The 20,447-nt window shown below is 49.4% G+C and overlaps 1 protein-coding gene across 2 annotated transcripts in view; it reads right to left on the minus strand.

The window, feature by feature from the left end:
* LOC144594831 (cadherin-5-like) overlaps nucleotides 1-20,447 on the minus strand; it is a 41,423-nt gene that overhangs the window by 3,467 nt on the left and 17,509 nt on the right. For both annotated transcript variants that reach the window (XM_078401736.1, XM_078401735.1), the window contains exons 3-11: nucleotides 17,812-18,103; nucleotides 16,609-16,728; nucleotides 15,195-15,362; nucleotides 14,074-14,252; nucleotides 11,957-12,198; nucleotides 7,939-8,072; nucleotides 5,911-6,023; nucleotides 4,790-4,898; nucleotides 4,235-4,483 (exon numbers count right to left, since the gene is read on the minus strand). In XM_078401736.1, coding sequence (XP_078257862.1) covers nucleotides 4,235-4,483; nucleotides 4,790-4,898; nucleotides 5,911-6,023; nucleotides 7,939-8,072; nucleotides 11,957-12,198; nucleotides 14,074-14,252; nucleotides 15,195-15,362; nucleotides 16,609-16,728; nucleotides 17,812-18,103 — 1,606 coding nt within the window. The remainder of the gene's footprint in view (nucleotides 1-4,234; nucleotides 4,484-4,789; nucleotides 4,899-5,910; nucleotides 6,024-7,938; nucleotides 8,073-11,956; nucleotides 12,199-14,073; nucleotides 14,253-15,194; nucleotides 15,363-16,608; nucleotides 16,729-17,811; nucleotides 18,104-20,447) is intronic.

Here is a 20,447-nt window from a genome sequence, read left to right on the forward strand (position 1 = left end):
TGTGCAGTTTTGGTCTCCAAATTTGAGGAAGGATATTCTTGCTATTGAGGGCGTGCAGCGTAGGTTCACTAGGTTGGCGGGACTGTCGTATGTTGAAAGGCTGGAGCAATTAGGCTTGTATACACTGGAATTTAGAAGGATGAGGGGGGATCTTATTGAAACATATAAGATAATTAGGGGATTGGACACATTAGAGGCAGGAAACATGTTCCCAATGTTGGGGGAGTCCAGAACAAGGGGCCACAGTTTAAGAATAAGGGGTAGGCCATTTAGAACGGAGATGAGGAAGAACTTTTTCAGTCAGAGAGTGGTGAAGGTGTGGAATTCTCTGCCTCAGAAGGCAGTGGAGGCCAGTTCGTTGGATGCTTTCAAGAGAGAGCTGGATAGAGCTCTTAAGGATAGCGGAGTGAGGGGGTATGGGGAGAAGGCAGGAACGGGGTACTGATTGAGAGTGATCAGCCATGATCGCATTGAATGGTGGTGCTGGCTCGAAGGGCTGAATGGCCTACTCCTGCACCTATTGTCTATTGTCTATTGTGTGTAGGATAGTGCTAGTTTACGGTTTGAACATTGGTCGGCGTGGACTCCATGGGCTGAAGGGCCTGTTTCCTCGCTGTATCTCTAAAGCTGGAATAGAGGAGGGGCAGGACAAAGCCCTGATTCCAGACTTCTTGGTAATTGAAGGTGACAGTGCAGATTGTTGGTTGTGGGGAAGGCAGATGGAAGTTTTTGCAAAAGGAAAGGAACTTCTAATAAACTTTTACACAATTGTAAATTTTTTATAAATTTTAAATATTTTATAAATGTTGTATAAATAATGTTTATCTGTTCAGGTCTCAGCTGGAGCATGGCAACAAGGCTTGTGAAGTATTTGGAAAAGATCCAGAGAGTTGTATCAGGGTTGAAAGGTTTCAGTGAAGCGGAGAGGCTGGAGATGAGATTCATAAAGCAGTGAAGATTAAGGGGAGATTTAACACTGCGGATTGCTATTAACTGGGGGTCCATTGGAGAATACAGGTAAAAGTTGGTTAGAGTCAATAACATCAGGACAAGTTTAAACATAGTTTAGAGATACAGCGTGGAAACAGGCCCTTCGGCCCACCCAGTCCGCGCCGATCATCGATCCCCACGCATTAACACTATCCTACTCCCACTAGGGACAATTTTTACATTTACCAAGCCAATTAACCTACAAACCTGTACGTCTTTGGAGTGTGGGAGGAAAGCGAAGATCTCGGAGAAAACCCATGCAGGTCACGGGGAGAACGTACAAACTCCGTAAAGACAGCACCCGTGCTCAGGATCGAACCGGGTCTCCGGCGCTGCATTCGCTGTAAGGCAGCAACTCTACCGCTGCGCCACCGTGACGGTCCTTTCAAAAGAAATGTGCCAACTCTGCCAAGTCACCACTCGGACAAGGAGTTTCCAGTCAGTTCAGCCTAACTGTGCGTTTTAACCCCTCCATTCTGGTAAATGACTTTTGTGCTTACAATGCAGAAGGAGGCCATTCAGCCTATCAAGACCTCACCAACCCCCTCTCTCCTTATTTCCCTGTGGCTTTGCAACATTTTCTCTCTCTCATTAATTAGTTTATCCTTTACCTACACTAAGGGTTGATTTGTAGCGGTCAGATAATCCAGGGCCAGTTCCCACTTTGGGATGTGAGAGGAAACTGGAGCACCCCGAGGATGTCCACAGGAGAACGTATAAACTCCACATAGACAGTGGCTGAGGTGAGGATCGATCACCCGTTCACACTGGTTCTATGTTGTCCCACTTTCTCATCCACTCCCAACATACTAGGGGCAATTTACAGAGGGACAATTAACATACAAACCCGCAAGTCTTTAGAGTGTGGGAGGAAACCAGAGCACCTGGAGGAAACCCACAAGGTCACAGGGAGAACGTGCAAACTAAATGCAGACAGCACCCGTAGTCAGGATCGATCCTGGGTCTCTGGCGATGTGAGGCAGCAAATCTACCGCTGTGCCTCTGTGCCACGCTGAGAAGGGTCATGGGGAACATCCTTTACATTAGACTATAGAGATACAGTGTGGAAACAGGCCCTTCGGCCCAACGAGTTTGCGTCGACCGCCCCATACACTTGCACTATCCTACACACTGGGGACAATTTACAATTTTTTTTACCAAAGCCAATTAACCTGCAAAGCTGCAAGTCTTTGGGATGTGGGTAGAAACCGGAGCACGCAGAGAAAACCCATGCAGTCACAGGGAGAATGTACAAACTCTGTACAGACAGCACCCGTAGTCAGGATTGAACCCGGGTCTCTGATGCCACTATGCAGCCCAGAGAAGAGTCGTGGGGAACATCCAGGGATAGGCTTATGGGAAAGCTATACAAACACGTGGAGAGGGGCTGAAAACAGCATGTTTTGTTAACGGGATGAGACTCTTATTGGAAAACTCGTAACACAAGTGTTGTGAAGTGCTTTGGGATGTCCTGTGGGAAGAGGCACTCTAGAAATGAAGGCAATATCCGTAACCAGTGCATCACCATCCACAGATACACACACCAGCATAGAACATAGACCAGTATAGCACAGGGACAGGCCCTTCAGCCCACAATGATGCCAAGACCTTCTCTTATCTATGTGTATGAAGGAACCTTCCTCAGACTGAGAGTCTGGGTATTGTATATCTCTCGTTTTCCATTCCCCTGACTTTCAGTTTGAAGAAGGGTCTCGACCCGAAAACGTCACCTATTTCTTTTCTCCAGAGATGCTGCCTGGCCCGCAGAGTTGCTCCAGCATTTTGCGTCCATTTCTTATCTACCTGCACATGATCCATATCCCTCCATTCCCTCCATATCCATGTGCCTCGTATTGTGAGGTTGTGGATCATGCAGCAAGAAAACAGGGCCTTCAGCCCACCAAGTCCATGCTAACCATCAAGCACCCAGGTATGGGATGGAACAGCAGATGTTGGTTTAAATGGAAGATAGACATAAAATGTTGGAGTAACTCAACGGGACAGGCAGCAACTCTGGAGAGAAGGAATGGGTGACGTTTCGGGTCGAGACCTTCTTCAAGCACCCAGGTGAACTCTGACATGTGGCTGTGGCCAATTTTAGCAGAAGACGGGTAAGTCAAGGAAAGGTCACCACAAGAAGGAGTGGTTGGACAGACAAATTGTTTTCTCTAGGATGCCGGAAGTTGAGGGGAGATCTGATAAAAGTATGTAACATTATGAAAGGCATAGAGAGGTCTGAACATTTTTTCCCGGGAAGGAAAAATCAAATACTAGAAGGCGTAGCTTTAAAATGAGAGGCGAAAAATGTAAAGGACATGTGTGGGGCAAGATTTTTTTATACAGGCAGTGATGGGGGCATGGAAAGCACTGCCAGGGGTGGTGGTTGAGGCAGATACGATAGTGGCATTTAAGAGATTATTGAATAGGCACATGGAATTGCAGGGAATTAAGGGGTATGGGGTTTGTGCAGGGCGATGCAATATGAGAAGGTCCTGGCATCGTTTGACACAGGCATTGTGGGCCAAAGTGCTTCTTCTTGTCATAGAGACAGGGAATCATGCAGCATGGAAACAGGCCCTTCGGCCCAACTGAAGATGCCCCATCAATGCTACTCCCATCTGCCTGCGTTTGGCCCATATCACTCCAAACAACAGCCCTCTTGCACTCTACTGTTCTATTTTCTATGTTTATGGTCTATGTTCTTTGTTACAGTTTGCTTATGTTCTATGTTTATGTTTTATGTTCCTGTTCTATGTTCTATCTTCATGTTCTATGTTCTATGTTCAATATCCATGTTCTATATTCTATGTTCTCCGTTCCTGTTTTATGTTTATGTTTTATACTTATGTTCTACGTTCCTGTTCTATGTTCTATCTTCATGTTCTATGTTCTATGTTCAATATCCATGTTCTATATTCTATGTTCTACGTTCCTGTTCTATGTTTATGTTCTATGCTTATGTCCGCTTTCTATGTTCGCATTTTCTGTTTACGTTTATATTCTATGTTCTATATTCTATGTTCTGTTGATGCTCATGTTCTATGTCTACGTTCTATATTTATGTTCAATGTTTTATGTTCTATGTTTATGTTGCATGTCCAATGTTTGCGTTCGATGTTTATGTTCTACGTTTTTGTTGCATGTTCCATGTTTATGCTGCGTGTTCTACGTTCATGTAGCATGTTCACGTTCTATGTGGCACGTGCCATGTGAGACACATTGGGTGGGGTGTGAGCAGACTCACCGATGGTGGCGATGATGCAGAGGAAGATGATGAGCAGGATGGTGACCGTGACCCCGGAGCGGAGCGCGGCCAAGTGGCTGCAGTTGATGGGCTTCCTGTCCCGGCCGCAAGAGCACACGCTGATGTCCAGCGTGACGTTGCTGCTCCGGACTGGACGGCCGTTGTCCGCGATGGTGATCGACACCGAGAACTTCCTCACCTCCTTCTGGTTGAAGCCTGCCTGGTTCACGGTGATGTTGGCAGTGTGATCTGGGGAATGAGAGAAAGAGAGAGAGAGGGGGGGAGAGAGAGGGGGAGAGAGAGGGGGGGGGGGGGGAGAGAAGGGAGGGGCGGAAAGGAGAGAGGGGAGGGGAGAGGGGGAGGGGGATAGGGGGTTGATAGAGGGTGGGAGAGGGGAGAGGGGAGAGGGAGGGAGAGAAAGGGGGAGAGAGGGAAGGAAATCATTAGTGTAATAACAAGAAACTGCAGATGCTGGGTTTATACCAAAGTTAAAAAACGTCCCAATCTAAATTATATCCCATTATTTGACCTTTGCAACCAGGGTAATTTACTTACCACCATTGTTCTGCACAGAGAAGTTACTGGGCTTCAGTGGAATACTGAAGACGAATTTCACATCTGGTGTCATTTCATCCTTGTCGACAGCAGAGATCACTTGAATCACCTGAAAATCAAATTGCTTTGTTAAATCTAGTGAGGTGTAGCATGTTTTAATATAATAGCATAGCTGGAATCCGTGATGTGTTGTGTATTGTTACATTGAAATGACCAAGGAAGTTTGGCATATTTAGTTTAGTTTAGTTTAGACATACTGTGAGGAAACAGGCCCTTTGGCCCACTGTATCCATGCTGACCGGCTCGTGAGATAAGAACTGAGTCCGGGTCCATCCCCATTACACAAGCACAATCCTACACATTAGGGACAATTTACAATTTTTACCAAAGCCAATTACCTGACAAACCTGTATGCCTTTGGAGTGTGGGTGGAAGCCGGAGGACCCTAGGGAAAACCCACGCGGTCACAAGGAGAACGTACAAATTCAGTACAGACAGCACTCGTAGGCAGGATTGTATCTGGGTCTCTGGCGCTGTGAGGCAGCAACTCTACCACTGCGCCATCGTGCCATCTCCAACAATTCTCACCAATGTGTACAGATACACTATAGAGAGCATCCTGTCAGGATGCATCGTAAATTCTTAAAGTGCAGATGGAAAAAGTTCAAGGGCTGCAACAAGGTAGATTGGGAGATTGGGCCAACATTCTCTAGTTTATGAGAGTTTTGTTCAGTGTTCCGATAACAACGGGGAAGAAGCTGTTCATGAATTTGGTGGTACGTGCTTTCAAGCTTTTGTAGTCAGTGAATCAGGGATGGGGAAATATAAAGTGTAGAGGGAGGGGAGAGAGGGGGGAGAGAGGGGGGAGGAGATGGGGGGAGAGTGGGAGGAGAGAGAGGGAGAGAAGGGGAGGAGGGCGGAGAGGAGCAGAGGGAGGAAAGAGAGGGAGAAGAGAAGGGAGGAGAGAGAGAGGGAGGAGAGGAGGAGAAAGGTGGGGGAGATCAAGAGAAAGACATATGGAGGTGCAAGGAAGAGAGGGAGAGAGAGAGTGTGAGAGTGAGAGGGCACTGGCTGGTTGTTGATGCAGTGTTGCCCCACAGATATTGACCAACTCCACTTACCGTTCCAACTGGATCATCCTCACAGATGTGGGGCAAGTAGCTGTCAGCAAGTGTGGGAGCATTGTCGTTTTTATCCAGAACTTTTATTGCCACAGGTGCGTAGGACATGGAATCTGTAAAGCAAGCAACAGAATACCTGCTGAAACATCTGGAGACCTGGAATTAGAGCGGATGTCTCTGCTGGGCTCCCAGGGCTACAAACGACCAGGTTATAGATACCCTGTAGTTATGAGGGAACGGTTTGGAAACCGGCGTGTGGATGGGAATGGATTTGCAGGATGAAGCAAGGCTTTAGGCATCTTCTGCCAAGGAGAGAGGGAGGAGAGAGAGGGCAGAGAGAGGAAGAGGGGGACGACAGGGGAGGAGAGAGAGGGAGGAAAGAGAGGGAAGAGAGAGAGGGAGGCTGAGAGGAGACAGAGGAGAGAGGGCGGAGAGGGAGAGGAGAGAGAGGCAAGAGATAGGCAGAGAGGGAGGAGAGAGAGGGGAGGGGGAGGAGTGAGGGGGCGAGAGAGAGGGAGGAGAGAGAGAGGAAGCTCATTGAGCTGGTCCAGTCAGTAACATATGGCCGGGTTCTGAATCTGCCACTGAGCTGATTGTCCAGAGTCCTTAAGTGGAGACATGATTTCAAATCCCAGCACTGCCCCATGGGGAATTTGGCGGAACTAACTTCATTTGTCCTAACGGTCAAATCTTTGGATTCTCATGAAAAGGCATGGAGAAATGGTGTGAAAATGCATGAATGCTCAAGGTAGAGGATTCTAAAACTAGAGGGCACTGGCTTAAGGTGAGAGAGGAGAGATTGAAGAGGGACCTCAGGGGTTACTTTTTCATTCAGAGGGTAGTCTGTATCTGGAATGAACTGCCAGAGGAAACTATGGAAGTGGATACAGTTACAACTGTTAAAAGACATTTGGACAGATATACGGATAGGAAGGATTTAGGATATGAGCCAAATGCAGGCAAATGGGACTAATCCAGGATGCCCTCTTGGTTGGCAGGGACAAGGTGGGCCGAAGGGCCTGTTTCTGAGCACTATGACTTTAGCTCTCTAAAACCCGTCTGGTTCATGAATGTCTTCCAAGAACTTTCTTCAGAGATGGTGTCTGACCCCCTGAGTTACTCCAGCTTCGCGTGTCTATCTTCAATCTCACATCTGTTCTCAGGCTGATCTCGCTGAGATTCCAGACCTACAGAAGTGTGGATGACACTGAACTGGCCCAACTAGTCACCCAGCTGGGCTCAATGAGTTTGGCTACCTATGGATGGCCTGATGTTTTGTGAAGGTATGAATGGAAGTAGCCATTCTCACTCTGTAAATGGACTTTGAGAGGAACGCTATACAGTAGTCTCTGGTTGGTATGGATGTGTTGGAACGAAGAGCCTTAGAGATAAAATAATTAGCAAGTGGGAGAGAGTTAGCTTTAGCTTTAGAAATACCACGGGGAAACAGGCCTGTCGGCCCACCAAGTCCGTGCCGACCAGCGATCACCCTGTACACTAGCCCTATCCTACACACTGGGGACAATTTACAATTTCCAGAAGTAAATTTGCCTACAAACCTGTACATCTTTGGAGTGTGGGAGGAAACTGGAGCATCCGGGGGAAATCCATGCGGTTACAGGGAGAACGTACAATCTCCGTGCAGCCTGCACCCGCAGTCAGGATCGAACCCAGGTCTCTGGTGCCATGAGGCAGCAACTCTATCGCTGCGCCACTGTGCTGCCCATTAAAGCCTGGGATTGAATTGATGGATTTTGGGACTTATATTTTGAGCATTGATTGATTGATTGATTGATTGATTGATCGAATGATAATTTATTGTTACGTGTACTTGCTCCAGTGAGATTCTTTGTTTGCATACAGTACAAGTATGCACGAGTCGCCATGTAAAAGGCACTGCGAAGGTTACTAAAGTAACAGATCTCCAGGAGAGAGTTACAGGCTGAGCTGAGGTGCGGATTGCAACGGCCAGGAGAGGAGGTACCAGAAGCAGTGATGGGCCGATCAAGGCGAAGGGTGGACACTTACTGCTCTTGCCAACCTCACTGGCAGCCACGGTGATATTGTGCCAAGCCACTGCTTCTCGATCCAGTGGCTTTCTGGTGTAAATCATTCCATCCTCCCCGATTCTGAATAAGTCCATGCCATTCAGCAACGAATAGCTGGGAATAAACAACAGCTGTTAGAACCAGAACATAAAATACTCGATGAATAAATAATTTTTTGAGTATCCTAAAGTTTAAAGATACAAAAACTTGAAGATTCAGGAATAGGTTGACACAGTAAATGGCAGCACGGTGGTGCAGCGGTACAGTTGCTGCCTTCCAGCACCAGAGACCCGGGTTCGATCCTGACCTCGGATGCTGTCTGTGTGGAGTTTGTACATTCTCCCTGTTTTTTCTAGGTGCTCTGGTCCCCCACTCCAAAGATGTAGGGATTTGTAGGTTAATTGGCTTCTGTAAATTGTAAAATTGTTCTGAGTGTGTAGGATAGAACAAGTATACTGGTCAGCGTGGACTCAGTGGACTGAAATGCCTGTTTCCATGCTGTCTAAAAGTCTAAAAGGTCTTCCCCGCTGTTATCAGTCTACTGAATGGTCCTCCCATAGGCTAGACTAGAGTTCCAATCTTCCAAACGACCTCATAGTGGACCTTGCACTTTTTCTCTGCACTGTAACACTGCAACACTATATTCTGCTGTCTGGTATTTTTCTCTTTGCACTAGATTTAGATTTTTAGATTTAGATTTTTTTAGATTTAGATTTTTTTTAGATTTAAAGATACAGCGCAGAAACAGGCCCTTCGGCCCACCGGGTCCGCGCCGCCCAGCGATCCCCGCACACTAACACTATCCTACGCCCACTAGGGACAATTTTTTACATTTGCCAAGCCAATTAACCTACAAACCTGATCGTCTCTGGAGTGTGGGAGGAAACCGAAGATCTCGGAGAAAACCCACGCAGGTCACGGGGAGAACGTACAAACTCCATACAGACAGCACCTGTAGTCAGGATCGAATCTGAGTCTCCGGCGCTGCATTCGCTGTAAGGCAGCAACTCTACCGCTGCGCCACCGTCTTTTGTTGTATCTCAGTACACGTGACAATAATAACCCGATAGTAATATCAGAAAATGTTGCAACAACTCAGTGCGTTTGTGGAGAGACAGAGTCAACGTTCTGATCGATGACCTTTCTTCTGATGATACTTCCCTCCTGGTCTTCCCTCTCATTTCCCCTTTTGCTCTTGCACGTCTATGTGTACTTAAAATCTCAAACATCCTCCTGTATCGATAAAAAGTCATTGACCTGAAACATCAGATGGACACAAAGTGCTGGAGTAACTCAGTGGGTCAGACACCATCCCTGGAGAAAAGTAATAGTGCCGTCTCGGGTCGAGATCCTTCTTCAGACTGTCTGACCGTAAACATCACCCACCAAGTTCTCCAGGGATGCTGCCAGACCCGTTGAGTTATTCCAGCATTTTGTGTCTACCGTTGGTGCGCATACTTGGTGCATTACAACCAGAACTTCATTACAACCTGAAATGTGAATTTAGTGTGTGTGTGTGTCTCTCGCTCTCTACAGATGCTGCCTGTCCAACGTGCAAACTCTGTACAGACAGCGCTCGTAGTCGAGATTGAACCCGGGTCTCTGATGCCACTATGCAGCCCAGAGAAGGGTCGTGGGGAACATCCAGGGATGGGCTTAAGGGAAAACTATACAGACACATGAGAGGGGATAAAAACAGCATGTTTTGTTAACAGGATGAGACTCTTATTGGAAAACTCGTAACACAAGTGTTGTGAAGTGCTTTGGGATGTCCTGTGGGAATTCCCCAAAGGTTTGACTTAGGAGATTGTGGTGAAGCTAACTCTACCCAGTCCTGTCACACACTCTCAGCGCTGTTACAGGTGACAATGAAACACTATTGACTCTTCACGCCTGTTCCCTCTGAGACTTCCAGCACCTGCAGTGGAGTTTGCTTATCTCAGTGTGAACATGTGCAGGTCCCTTACATTGAAGCTCTTACCTGATGGTGAGTGGGAGGAAAGAGAGGAAGGAGAGAGGAGAGCGGGGATAGAGGAGGAGAAAAGGCGAGGAGAGGGAGAGGGGGATGAGAAGGGAGGAGAGGGGAGGTTGGGAAGAGAGAGGGGAGGAGAGGGTGAAGAGAGAGGGGGAGAGAGAGAAGGAGGTGAGAGGGGAGGAGAAAGGGGGAGGAGAGAGAGGAGAAAGGGGGAGGAGAGAGGAAGGAGAGAAGGGGGGAGAGAGAGGATGGAGAGGGGAGGAGAGAGGGGAGGAGGAGAGAGGGAGGAGAGAGGGGAGGAGGAGAGAGGGATAGAAGGGGAAACCAACAGGAAGACAAATGGAGGCGCAAGGAAGAGAGAGACGGGGAGAGTGAGAGGGAAAGGGCACTGGTTGGTTGTAGATCCAGTGTTGTCCCTTAGAAATGGACCAACTCCACCAACTCCACAAAATGGCGGCACTGCCCTAGCAGCTGCGGCTCACCTGCGGTCCATTTGTCTTTGTGTTTTTGTTGTTTTTTTTGTCTTAATTGTAGTTGTGATGTGGTGTTTTTGTGTTTGTGTACTATGTGTGTATGTGGGGGGGAGGGGGGGAACTGTAACATTGTAAATATGTGTCCCTTCCGAACGGAGACCCGACCTTTGTTTTCTGGGCCGTGTCTCCGTTCCTGCTGCGGCCTACCATCGGCCCAACTCCTGGAGCTGGCGGCCTCCAGGGCTCTGGTTCGCAGAGCCCGCGGATCGGACTTACCACCACTGGAGCCGGCCGTCTTCGGAGGCTGCGGGAGCGGCTGCGACTCGCCTTAGGCTCGGGCCGTGTGGATGCCGACATCGGGAGCTCCGGCAGCGGCAGCGTGTTCGCCCGCCCCGGGTCGCGGGACTTGGGTCGCGGACATTTCACCGTCCGGCGCGGCCTAAGATATGCCGCGGGATATTTCTCTGCTGGGCGGGGGCTTCAATGTCGGGAGCCACGACCGCCCCGACGTGCAGCAACAGTGGCAGCAGCGTGTTCGCCCGCCCCGGATCGGACTTATCATCGGCGGAGCCGGCCGTCTTCGGAGGCTGCGGGAGCGGCTGCGACGCGACGCGCCTTGGGCTTGGCCCGCTGTGGACCGTCCGGTGCGGCCTGCAACCACAACAACCTGACTGCGGGCGAGGACAGCGGGAGAAGGGAAAGACATTGTGGCCTTCCATCACAGTGAGGAGAGAGAGGACTGGAGGAGACTCACTGTGATGGATGTTTCTTTTTTTGTGTGTTTTTGGGGTTGGGTGGTTTGAGTGCCTGTTTGATGCTTTTATTGTTGTACTGTGTTTTTGGGGGTTTTTTGGGGTTGTGTAATTTGAATGCCTGTTTAGCGCTTTTATTGTTGGACTGTTTTTGGGGGTTTTGGGGTTGTGTGATTTGAATGCCTATTTAATGCTTTTATTGTTGGACTGTGTTTTTGGGGGTTTTTGGGGTTGGGTAATTTGGGTGCCTGTTTAGTGCTTTTATTGTTGGACTGTTTTTTTGGGGGTGTAATTTTGATGCTTATTTAATGCTTTTGTTGTTGGACTGTGGGTGATTGAATTAACATTTTGTTCAAGATGGCCGCGCCGTTGTGTTTGGCTGCCTGCCACTGTATGTTTCTTTTTTTTCCTAGTCAGATGTACAGCACTTTGGTCAACGTGGGTTGTTTTTAAATGTGCTATACAAATAAATTGACTTGACTTGACTTGAACTATGGACACAAAATGCTGGAGTAACTCAGCGGGACAGGCAGCATCTCTGGATAGAAGGAATGGGTGACGTTTCGGATCGAGACCCTTCTTCAGACTCGAAACGTCACCCATTCCTTCTATCCAGTGATGCTGCCTGTCCTGTTAAGTTACTCCAGCATTTTGTGTCTTTCTTCGTTGTATACCAGCATCTGCAGTTCCTTGCTAAACACCGCCACCTGGTGTTGCAGCCGGGGGATGATGCTCACAGATCAGTGCGGCCTCTGCAGTGGTTTACTGATTTCAATGTGAGCCTCTGCTGGTCCTTACCTGACGGGCTGCTTTGCGTGATCGGGGTCTGTTGCTGACACGCGGCCCACGGCCGTAACGTTGGGCTCGTTCTCGGCCACTCTGAGGATGTAGCGGGACCGGCTGAAGACAGGAGGTTCGTCGACGTCCAGCACGTCTATGAGCAGGGTGGTGCTGGTCTTGTACTGCTTGCCCCTCACCAGGGTGGGGTTCTCGGCCTCCACCCCCACGCGGTGCCTCAGCTTCGTCTCAAAGTCCAGCGGCTGTGGGGATGGAAGGCGGGAGGTGATCGGGGCAGTTTAACCAGGAGGTGAGATGTACCAGCAAACCTGCACGTATTTGCGATGTGGAAGGAAGCCGGAACACGGGGGCGTCACTGTGGCACAGTGGTAGAGCTGCTGCCACACAGCGGCAGAGGCCCGGGTTCCATCCTGACTATGGGTGCTGTTTGTACTGAGTTTGTATCTTCTCCCCGTGAACATGTGGGTTTTCTACGGGTGCTCCGGATTCCTCCCACACCCCAAAGACGTGTAGGTTTGTAGGTGAATCGGTAAAAATTGTTAATTGTCCCGAGTGTATAGTGTGTGCTAGAGTGTGGGGCTCGCTGGTCGGCACGGACTCAGTGGGCTGAAGGGCCTGTTTTCTTGCTGTATCTCTAAACTAAACTGAAGCTGGAGGAAACCCACGCGGTCACAATAAGAACTTGGTTGGAGAAGGAATTACCCCAAGGTTTGGCTTGGAAAGGTGGTGAAGCTCCCTCTACACTGTCCTGTCACACACTCAGTGCAGAGAAACCTCTGAGTCTCCCGTTGGAGGAGGGTGGTCAGGCGCTGGTCTACGTTCGTACTCAGGTGGCGGCTCTCCGTTTCAGGACCCTGCGATGGTTCATGTATTCCGAGTGCCCTCCTAGATGGCACGTGCTGGCGATGTACTTTTTCCGCCGGGGCGCTGCCTCCAGGAGGGCACACGGCTCCCGGTAGCGGGCATCAGTCAGCGCGCTAGGCGGGCGTTGCCTGGCCTTTACCGTGTTCTACTTAAAGCCAGGAATTTGGTTACCTTCAGCCAGGGCGCTACTCCTCAGGGGGAGGGGGGGTGCTGTGGCTGTGAGAGGGACTGGTCCTCACACTGTCACGGTGGGTAACGAGGAGATTCCGACTGAGCTTACCCCCCTCCCGTCGGAATTGCTCGTAGGACCCACGGCCCGGGTCCCTTCCCAAGAGCCGGCCCCACGCAACATGAGCCGCCTTTCCCAGATGCCTAGCGTGCCGATCCGTGACGCGGAGAGGCGCGTTTTGTACAGGCTGCTCCTGCACACTCTCCACCTCCTCACCCTCGTCTTCTGTCCGGACACGCCCTGGCGGTCCGTGTTACCACCTGACGGCGGGAGCGGTCCCCAGTGGAGGTCTCTCTATCAGGGAGTCCTCCCCCTTTACATCGGGGCCCTGGGGTGGAGAGTGCTGCACAGAGCTGTGGCGTGCAATAGATATTGAAGTCGGTTCACGGACTCACCCGCCACCTGTCACTTCCGTGGCGAGGAAGAGATCGTGTTCCATGTGTACTTGGAGTGTGAGAGGTTGCAGCCCCTGTTCGACTATCTGAAGGGGCTGCTCCTCAAGCTTTGGCTGCACTATAGCCCCACGCTCCTGATCTGTGGTCACCTGGTACAGAGGGGGAGGGTCGTGAGGGAGGAGGGGGGTCTTCCTGTCGGTGTGTTGCTGGGCCTGGCCAAGATGGGCATTCGTGGGTCCAGGCAGCGTCACACCAGAGTCGGCTGCCTGCCCCTCTTCCGGGCCTAAGTCGGTGCTCACGTGTCCCTGGAGAGGGAGCACGCGGTGTCCACGTGGACCCTGGAGCCCTTCCGTGAACGCTGGTCACCGCGGGGGGGTCGAGTGTATTATCGATATAGTTGGCCGATATTTTAATTTGATGACTTTTTGTTTTGTAAACTGCCAATATCGGCAGTTTTTGATCATGTTGGTTTTGAATAAAAGCGTTTCGTATCACAAAAAAATAATAAAATATAAAAATGGGCAGGTACGGGCTGGGTTAGACACAGAGTGACGTTCCCACAACACTGTCCCATCACACACTCCCATTACAGGGACAGGGAAGGTTGGATCAAATGAACGGCGGTTCACCTTTTTTAACGTTATCACCCCCTCCTGTGTGCGTGGGTCGGTGGTGATCTGGAAGATGTCGTCGGGACTGACTGTGTACATTATCCTGGCGTTCTCCCCTTCGTCCAAGTCCTCTGCTTTCACCCGGCCCAGTGCTGCTCCGATAGGGGTGGCCTCCGATGCAGAGTAATTGTACTGGCCTGCACACGGGACAACACTCACGTTAATCCGGCCTGGACCCTGCACCAACACGCACATCTACCTCAGCCCCGCATGTGCTTCGTGATGCTCAATCACTTATGGGACAGCAGGCACCTTGGATTCCCCATGTACGGTACTTCCACAACTACTCAGTGCCAGTCACGGTTAATCCATAGCAATGACGCCAAGCATTTATCACCAAACACTAAGGCATGGGAACATAATTGGGCCATTCGGCCCATCAAGTCTACTCCATCATTCAATCAAGGCTGATCTATCTATCAGTCTATCAAGCTGCAGTGAAAACCTTCCTTGTTGCTTACTATCCAGTCAATAGAAAGTCGAAACATGATTACAATTGAGCCATGCACAGTGTACAGATACAAGATAAAGGGAATAACGTTAAGTGCAAGTAAAAGTTTAGTAAAGTTTGACTAAAGATAGTCCGGGGGTCTCCAATGAGGTAGATGGTAGGTCAGGACTGCTCTGTAGTTGGTGAGCTTGATAACAGTAACTAGTCAGTGCCAGTGAGCTCTTAATCCACAGCATTGATGCCTGCATTTATCATGAAACCATCGAATCTGCTCCACCATTCAATCATGGTTGATCTATCTTTCCCTCTCAATCCCATTCTCCTGTCTTCTCCCCATAACTCCTGACACCCGTACCAATCAATAACCTGTCAATTCCCACTTTAAAAATAACCAATGATTTGGCCTCCTCCGCCGGCTGTGGCAATGAATTCCACAGATTCACCACCCTCTGGCCAAAAGAAATTCCTCTTCATCTCCATTCTAAAGGTAAGTCCTTTTATTCTGAGGCTGTGCCCTCTGGACCTAGACTCTCACAAGTGGAGATATCCTCCCCACATCCACTCCATCCAGGGCTTTCTTTATTCTGAATGGCCTAATTCTGCCCCGATGACATGAAATAGTCCTTACTGTGCCGGAAGAAGGGGGCATTGTCATTGATGTCGGTCAGAGAGATGTGTACGGTTGCTGAGGAGCTCATTCCTCCTTGTTCAAGCCCCATATCCTTGGCCTGCACTATCAGCTGATAGTCCTTCTTCCGTTCTCTGTCCAGGTTTGTGTCCTCTACATATATGGTTCCTAGGTGAGGAAAATAAGAGTGATTAACAGCATTCTTTTGCAAGGATTTTATTGTTCTATTGCCGGTACATATGAAGAATTGTACACTCTAGTTTAGTTTCGTTTAGTTCAGTTTACTGCCAAGTATACAGAGGAACAGTGACAATATGTTTTTTGTTGCATGCGATCCAGTCAACGAAAAGACAACACGTGATTACAATCGAGCTGTCCACAGATAAAGGGAATAACGTTAAGTGCAAGATAAAGTCCAGTAAAGATTGATTGAAGATTGAATGAGGTAGATGGGAGGTCAGGACCAGTTGTTGAGAGATTGGTTCTGTTGCTTGATGACAACTGGGAAGAAACTGTCCCTGAATCTGGAGGTGTGCGTTTTCACACTTCCTGTCTATGGGAAAGGGTGAGAAGAGGGAGTGACTGGGGTGTAACTGGTTCTCGATTATGCTGGTGGTCTTGCCAAGGCAGCATGAAATGTAAAATGGAGAAAATGAAAGAAATGAAAGTGATGGTCTGGGCCGCGTGCACAACCGTGCGCAATTTCTTGCCACCTCGGACGGAGCTGTTCCCCAACCATGCTGTGATGCGTCTCATAAAATGCTTGACTCTTTTGACTCTTTCTTAAAGATAGTGAAGAAGGTTTGAGAGTGAAAGTGGGAAGTAGAAATTTGGGGGTGAAATTGCCATTGGCCGCGTCGTTTAAAACACTGCCCCGCTGTCGGCACCGAATCAGACACCGGCATCAGTCGGCGCGCTAGGCGGGAGTTGCCTGGCCTTTACCGTGTTCTACTTAAAGCCAGGAATTTGGTCACCTTCAGCCAGGGCACTGCCCCTCAGGGGTAGGGGGGTGTTTTGGCTGCGAGAGGGACTGGTCCTTCATAAGCTGCTGATTAGTTTTGGAGACCACCGTCTACTTCTGAAAGATGGATTTTATTTACATCCTCTGAATCGCCGGTGTCGACGGACATGGGGCCGCGCGGGCGGTTGCAAAACCCCGTCGGGCTGCCGGCCGGGCCTAGAACAAAGAGGGACCTGGCGGAGGTGGGGGCAGCGAGAACTAAGCGGGACCATCGGAACTCCACTGAGCTTTGTAGCTTTGTCGGCACCAGAAATGTGGCCACTCGTGGCTTACTCTGTGTATTGTACGCAAAAACAAGGAATTTCACTGCATACAGTTGACGATAAATTTTCATTGCATGATTGGATCGTTGAATCATTGAGAGAGTTGCATTGGATCATGGCTGCTACTCACCAGACATTGAATCAATGTAAAAATTATCCTGCTTGCTCAGAATCTTGTACGTTACTTTTGCGTGATTGTTCACAGTTGGGTCATCTGGGTCATGAGCGCTGATTGTCAGGACAGATGTGCCTAGGGTGGGGGAAGAAAGCAAAGTCATGTGTCACATGAACTGAAACGTCCAATTTATGCTATCCTTCTCGTCCTGCATTGTACTCAAGGTAGAAATCTAGCAGCTAAGATGGCATGCCAACGCCTCTACTTTAGTTCAGTTTAGTTTAGAAATACAACGCGGAAACATGCCCTTCGGCTTACTGATTCTGTGCCAACCAGCGACCACCCCATACACTAAAACGATCACTCCCTACACTAGGGATAATTTATAATTTTTCCAAAGCCAGTTAACGTACAAACGTGTACGTCTTTGGAGTGTGGGAGGAAACTGCAGCACCTGGAGAAAACCCACGCGGTCCCAGGGAGTACACGCACGCCTTGCAGACAGCACCCATAGTCAAGATCGAACCCGGGTCGCTGGCACTGTAAGGCAGCAACTCTATCTCTGTGCCGCCCTGAGGAGACCGAGGAAATGTGGCATGCCTCCAAGAACTCTACACGTACACCACAGAAAACACGCTGTTGTCTTTCATCACAACTTTGTCCAAGACAGCAAGAAATTTGCAGAGTTGTGGATGTAGCCCAGTCTATCACACAGCCCAAACTCTCCATCATCGACTCCATCAACACTTCACGCTGCCTCAGGAAAGCAGCCAACATCACCAAAGACATGTCCCGCCCCGGTCATTCCTTCTTCTCTCTGCTTCCATCCAGCAGACGGTACAGAAGTTTGAAAGTGTGCACCGCCAGACTCAGGAACAGTCTCTTCCCCTCTGTTATCAGGCTTCTCAAAGGTCCTTCCATGAGCTCGGGTACTGTCTGATTCACCTCTACCCCATTGCGGACATTGGACCTTGTCTATGGAACTGATGTGCTACAATGCTGAGAACCATATTCTGCACTCTGTATCTTCCCTTTCACTCTATCTATTGCACTTAGGTTTGATTTGAATGTATTTGTGTGAGGCACATCTGATCTGTTTGGATAGCATATCAAACAAAGCTTTTCACTGTACCTCGGTACACGTGACAATAATAACCCTAGCCCTTCACCTATCTAAGGCTTTCTTATCCGTATCGATGAATGTTTTTGAGTCCTTACCTTTGCTGGACATCTCAGCAACAGTTCCATTGAATGGATCCTTGGTGAATATGGGTGCATTGTCATTGAGGTCCAGTATTTGAATGGTAAAGTTGGTGCTGGTGCCAATTTGCTTCAAAGTCTTCTTGTTCACCACACTCCCCTGTAATCTGTATTGATCCTTCTTCTCCCGATCCAACTTTCTGTAGACACCAATGTCGCCAGTCTCGGGGTTCACCTTGAAGATGGTTCCAACTCCCTCCCCTTGGATCTTATACTTGGTCAGCCCTTCCTTGTGCCAAACCGAATTGATCTGGAAAATAGAATTCATATACATTCAATCTTTGTCGCCTTCTGATTCACTGTGTACAGATATGTGCATTCATGAGGTCAGCTTTCAGTTTATTTTATTTTATTATTGTCACGTGTACTGACGTACAGTGAAAAGGGTTCTTGTTGCATGCCAACCAGTCACTGGAAAGACTGTACATGATAACAATCAAGCCATCCACAGTCTGAAGAAGGGTCTCGACCCGAAAAGTCACCCATTCCTTCTCTCCAGAGATGCTGCTTGACCCGCTGAGTTACTCCAGCATTTTATGAAGCCATCCACAGTGAACACATACAGGATAAAGGGAATAATATTTAGTGCAAGATAAATCCCAGTAAAGTCCCATTAAAGATAGTCCAAGGGTCCCCAATGAGGTAGATGGGAGGTTGGGACCGCTCTCTAGTTGGCGTGAGGACGGTTCAGTTGCCTGATTTCAGAGGATTATTGGGTACACAGACAAGGGCATTAGTAATCTCCGTATATTTTGTTTTCTGCATCGAGTTCCCCGCCTGAGGAATTGAAGTATTTCATGAACCGATCTTTCCTTCCATTTGTTGGATTTCATCTTTTTTGTATTTTACTTGGATATATTGGGTCTATCCTGGGTTCTCGAGGACGTGTCGGTATTTATTTAAGAGATGATCACCGATATTGGTATTGGTTTATTACTGTGACCGAGATACAGTGAAAAACTATGTTTGTGTGCTATCCACCCAAATCATACCATACATGAGGACTGCTTATACCCTGTTCATTCTCATTTCTCCCTTCTCACATCGGGCAGAAGATATAAAAGGTTGACAGAACATACTGTGGCGGTCCCTGGGTATCTGGCCACTCCTAGGGTCAGCCCCCTCGGCACTTGACGGACAGGCTTACGGGGTTAATACTCAGGCCGTTTGGGGGAGTGGTTCATCCCTATGGTGGACTTCGTTGTGAGTGGAGGCTCACAACCAAATAAAGAGCTTTCTAGACCTGCCTGGTGTCCAGCCATTTTCTGGCCTCAGCCAGGCCACCACATTGGTGACCCCGACGTTCATCACGCATTGTAATGAACCGCAACGATGCACAACCCCGGTCCTGCCGACCTCGATGCCGTCGCGCTGAAACTTCCGACCTTGTGGACCGAAGAGCCTGATATCTGGTTCCAGCAGGCAGAGGCACAGTTTGTGGTGCGGGGCGTGATGGAGGACGAGACCAAGTATTTCTACGTCGTCGACGCTCTGGACCAGACGCTGGGCGAGCGCGCTGACCAGCTTTGGATGGCCCGTCAGGAAGAGCTGGATGCGCTGGCTGTCTTTTCCGCGGCGCGGGAGGCGCACAGCAGGTCGGGGCCTCCGTCGACCACGTCTCAGGGCGACCTCCGCGGCGGAATCTGGCCGCCATCAGGCACCCCGGCGCAGGTACGTGTTCTCGCACGGCCCGCCGGAAGTTCCTTCAGACGCCAGCAGAGGTCGCTGGTGATCGGCCGGTGCCGGTTGCGCAGCCCCGCCCGCGAGGTCGCCCTCCGTCCATGTTACCCCCGCCATTGTCTGCTACGTCCCCTCCACCTGTCTGTCGGTCGCTAGTCCCTGCGCCGGGCGTGGTAAACACCCGGGCTGGTCACCTCGTGCGCCCTCCTGTCCGCTTTGTACCTCCGGTTCTTGGGGGGGTCCTGTGGCGGTCCCTGGGTATCAGGCCACTCCTAGGGTCACCCCCTCGGCACTTGATGGACAGGCTTACGGGGTTAATACTCAGGCCGTTTGGGGGAGTGGTTCATCCCTAAGGTGGACTTCGTTGTGAGTGGAGGCTCACAACCAAATAAAGAACTTTCTAAACCTGCCTGGCGTCCAGCCTTTTTCTACAATACCATCATATTCAGGAACAGCTTCCTCCCTGCTGTTATCAGACTACTGAAGGGACCTCTTGTGAGCTAAGGGTGTAGTACCGACCTCCCAGCCTACCTCATTGAGAACCTTGCACCATTTACTTTTATAAAGAGGAAACACAGTGGTCAAGTCAAGTCAAGTCAATTTTATTTGTATAGCACATTTAAAAACAACCCACGTTGACCAAAGTGCTGTACATTTGATTAGGTTCCAATAGAAAAAAAATGAAAACATACAGTAGCACGCAAACAGTTCACAGCGCCTCCTCAATGAGCCTCAAACGCTAGGGAGTAGAAATATGTTTTGAGCCTGGACTTAAAGGAGTCGATGGAGGGGGCAGTTCTGATGGGGAGAGGGATGCTGTTCCACAGTCTAGGAGCTGCAACCGCAAAAGCGCGGTCACCCCTGAGTTTAAGCCTAGACCGTGGGATAGTGAATAGCCCCAAGTCGGCCGATCT

This window comes from Rhinoraja longicauda, chromosome 6, assembly GCF_053455715.1.
Source record: "Rhinoraja longicauda isolate Sanriku21f chromosome 6, sRhiLon1.1, whole genome shotgun sequence".
In the NCBI taxonomy this organism is placed as follows: Eukaryota; Metazoa; Chordata; class Chondrichthyes; order Rajiformes; family Arhynchobatidae; genus Rhinoraja; species Rhinoraja longicauda.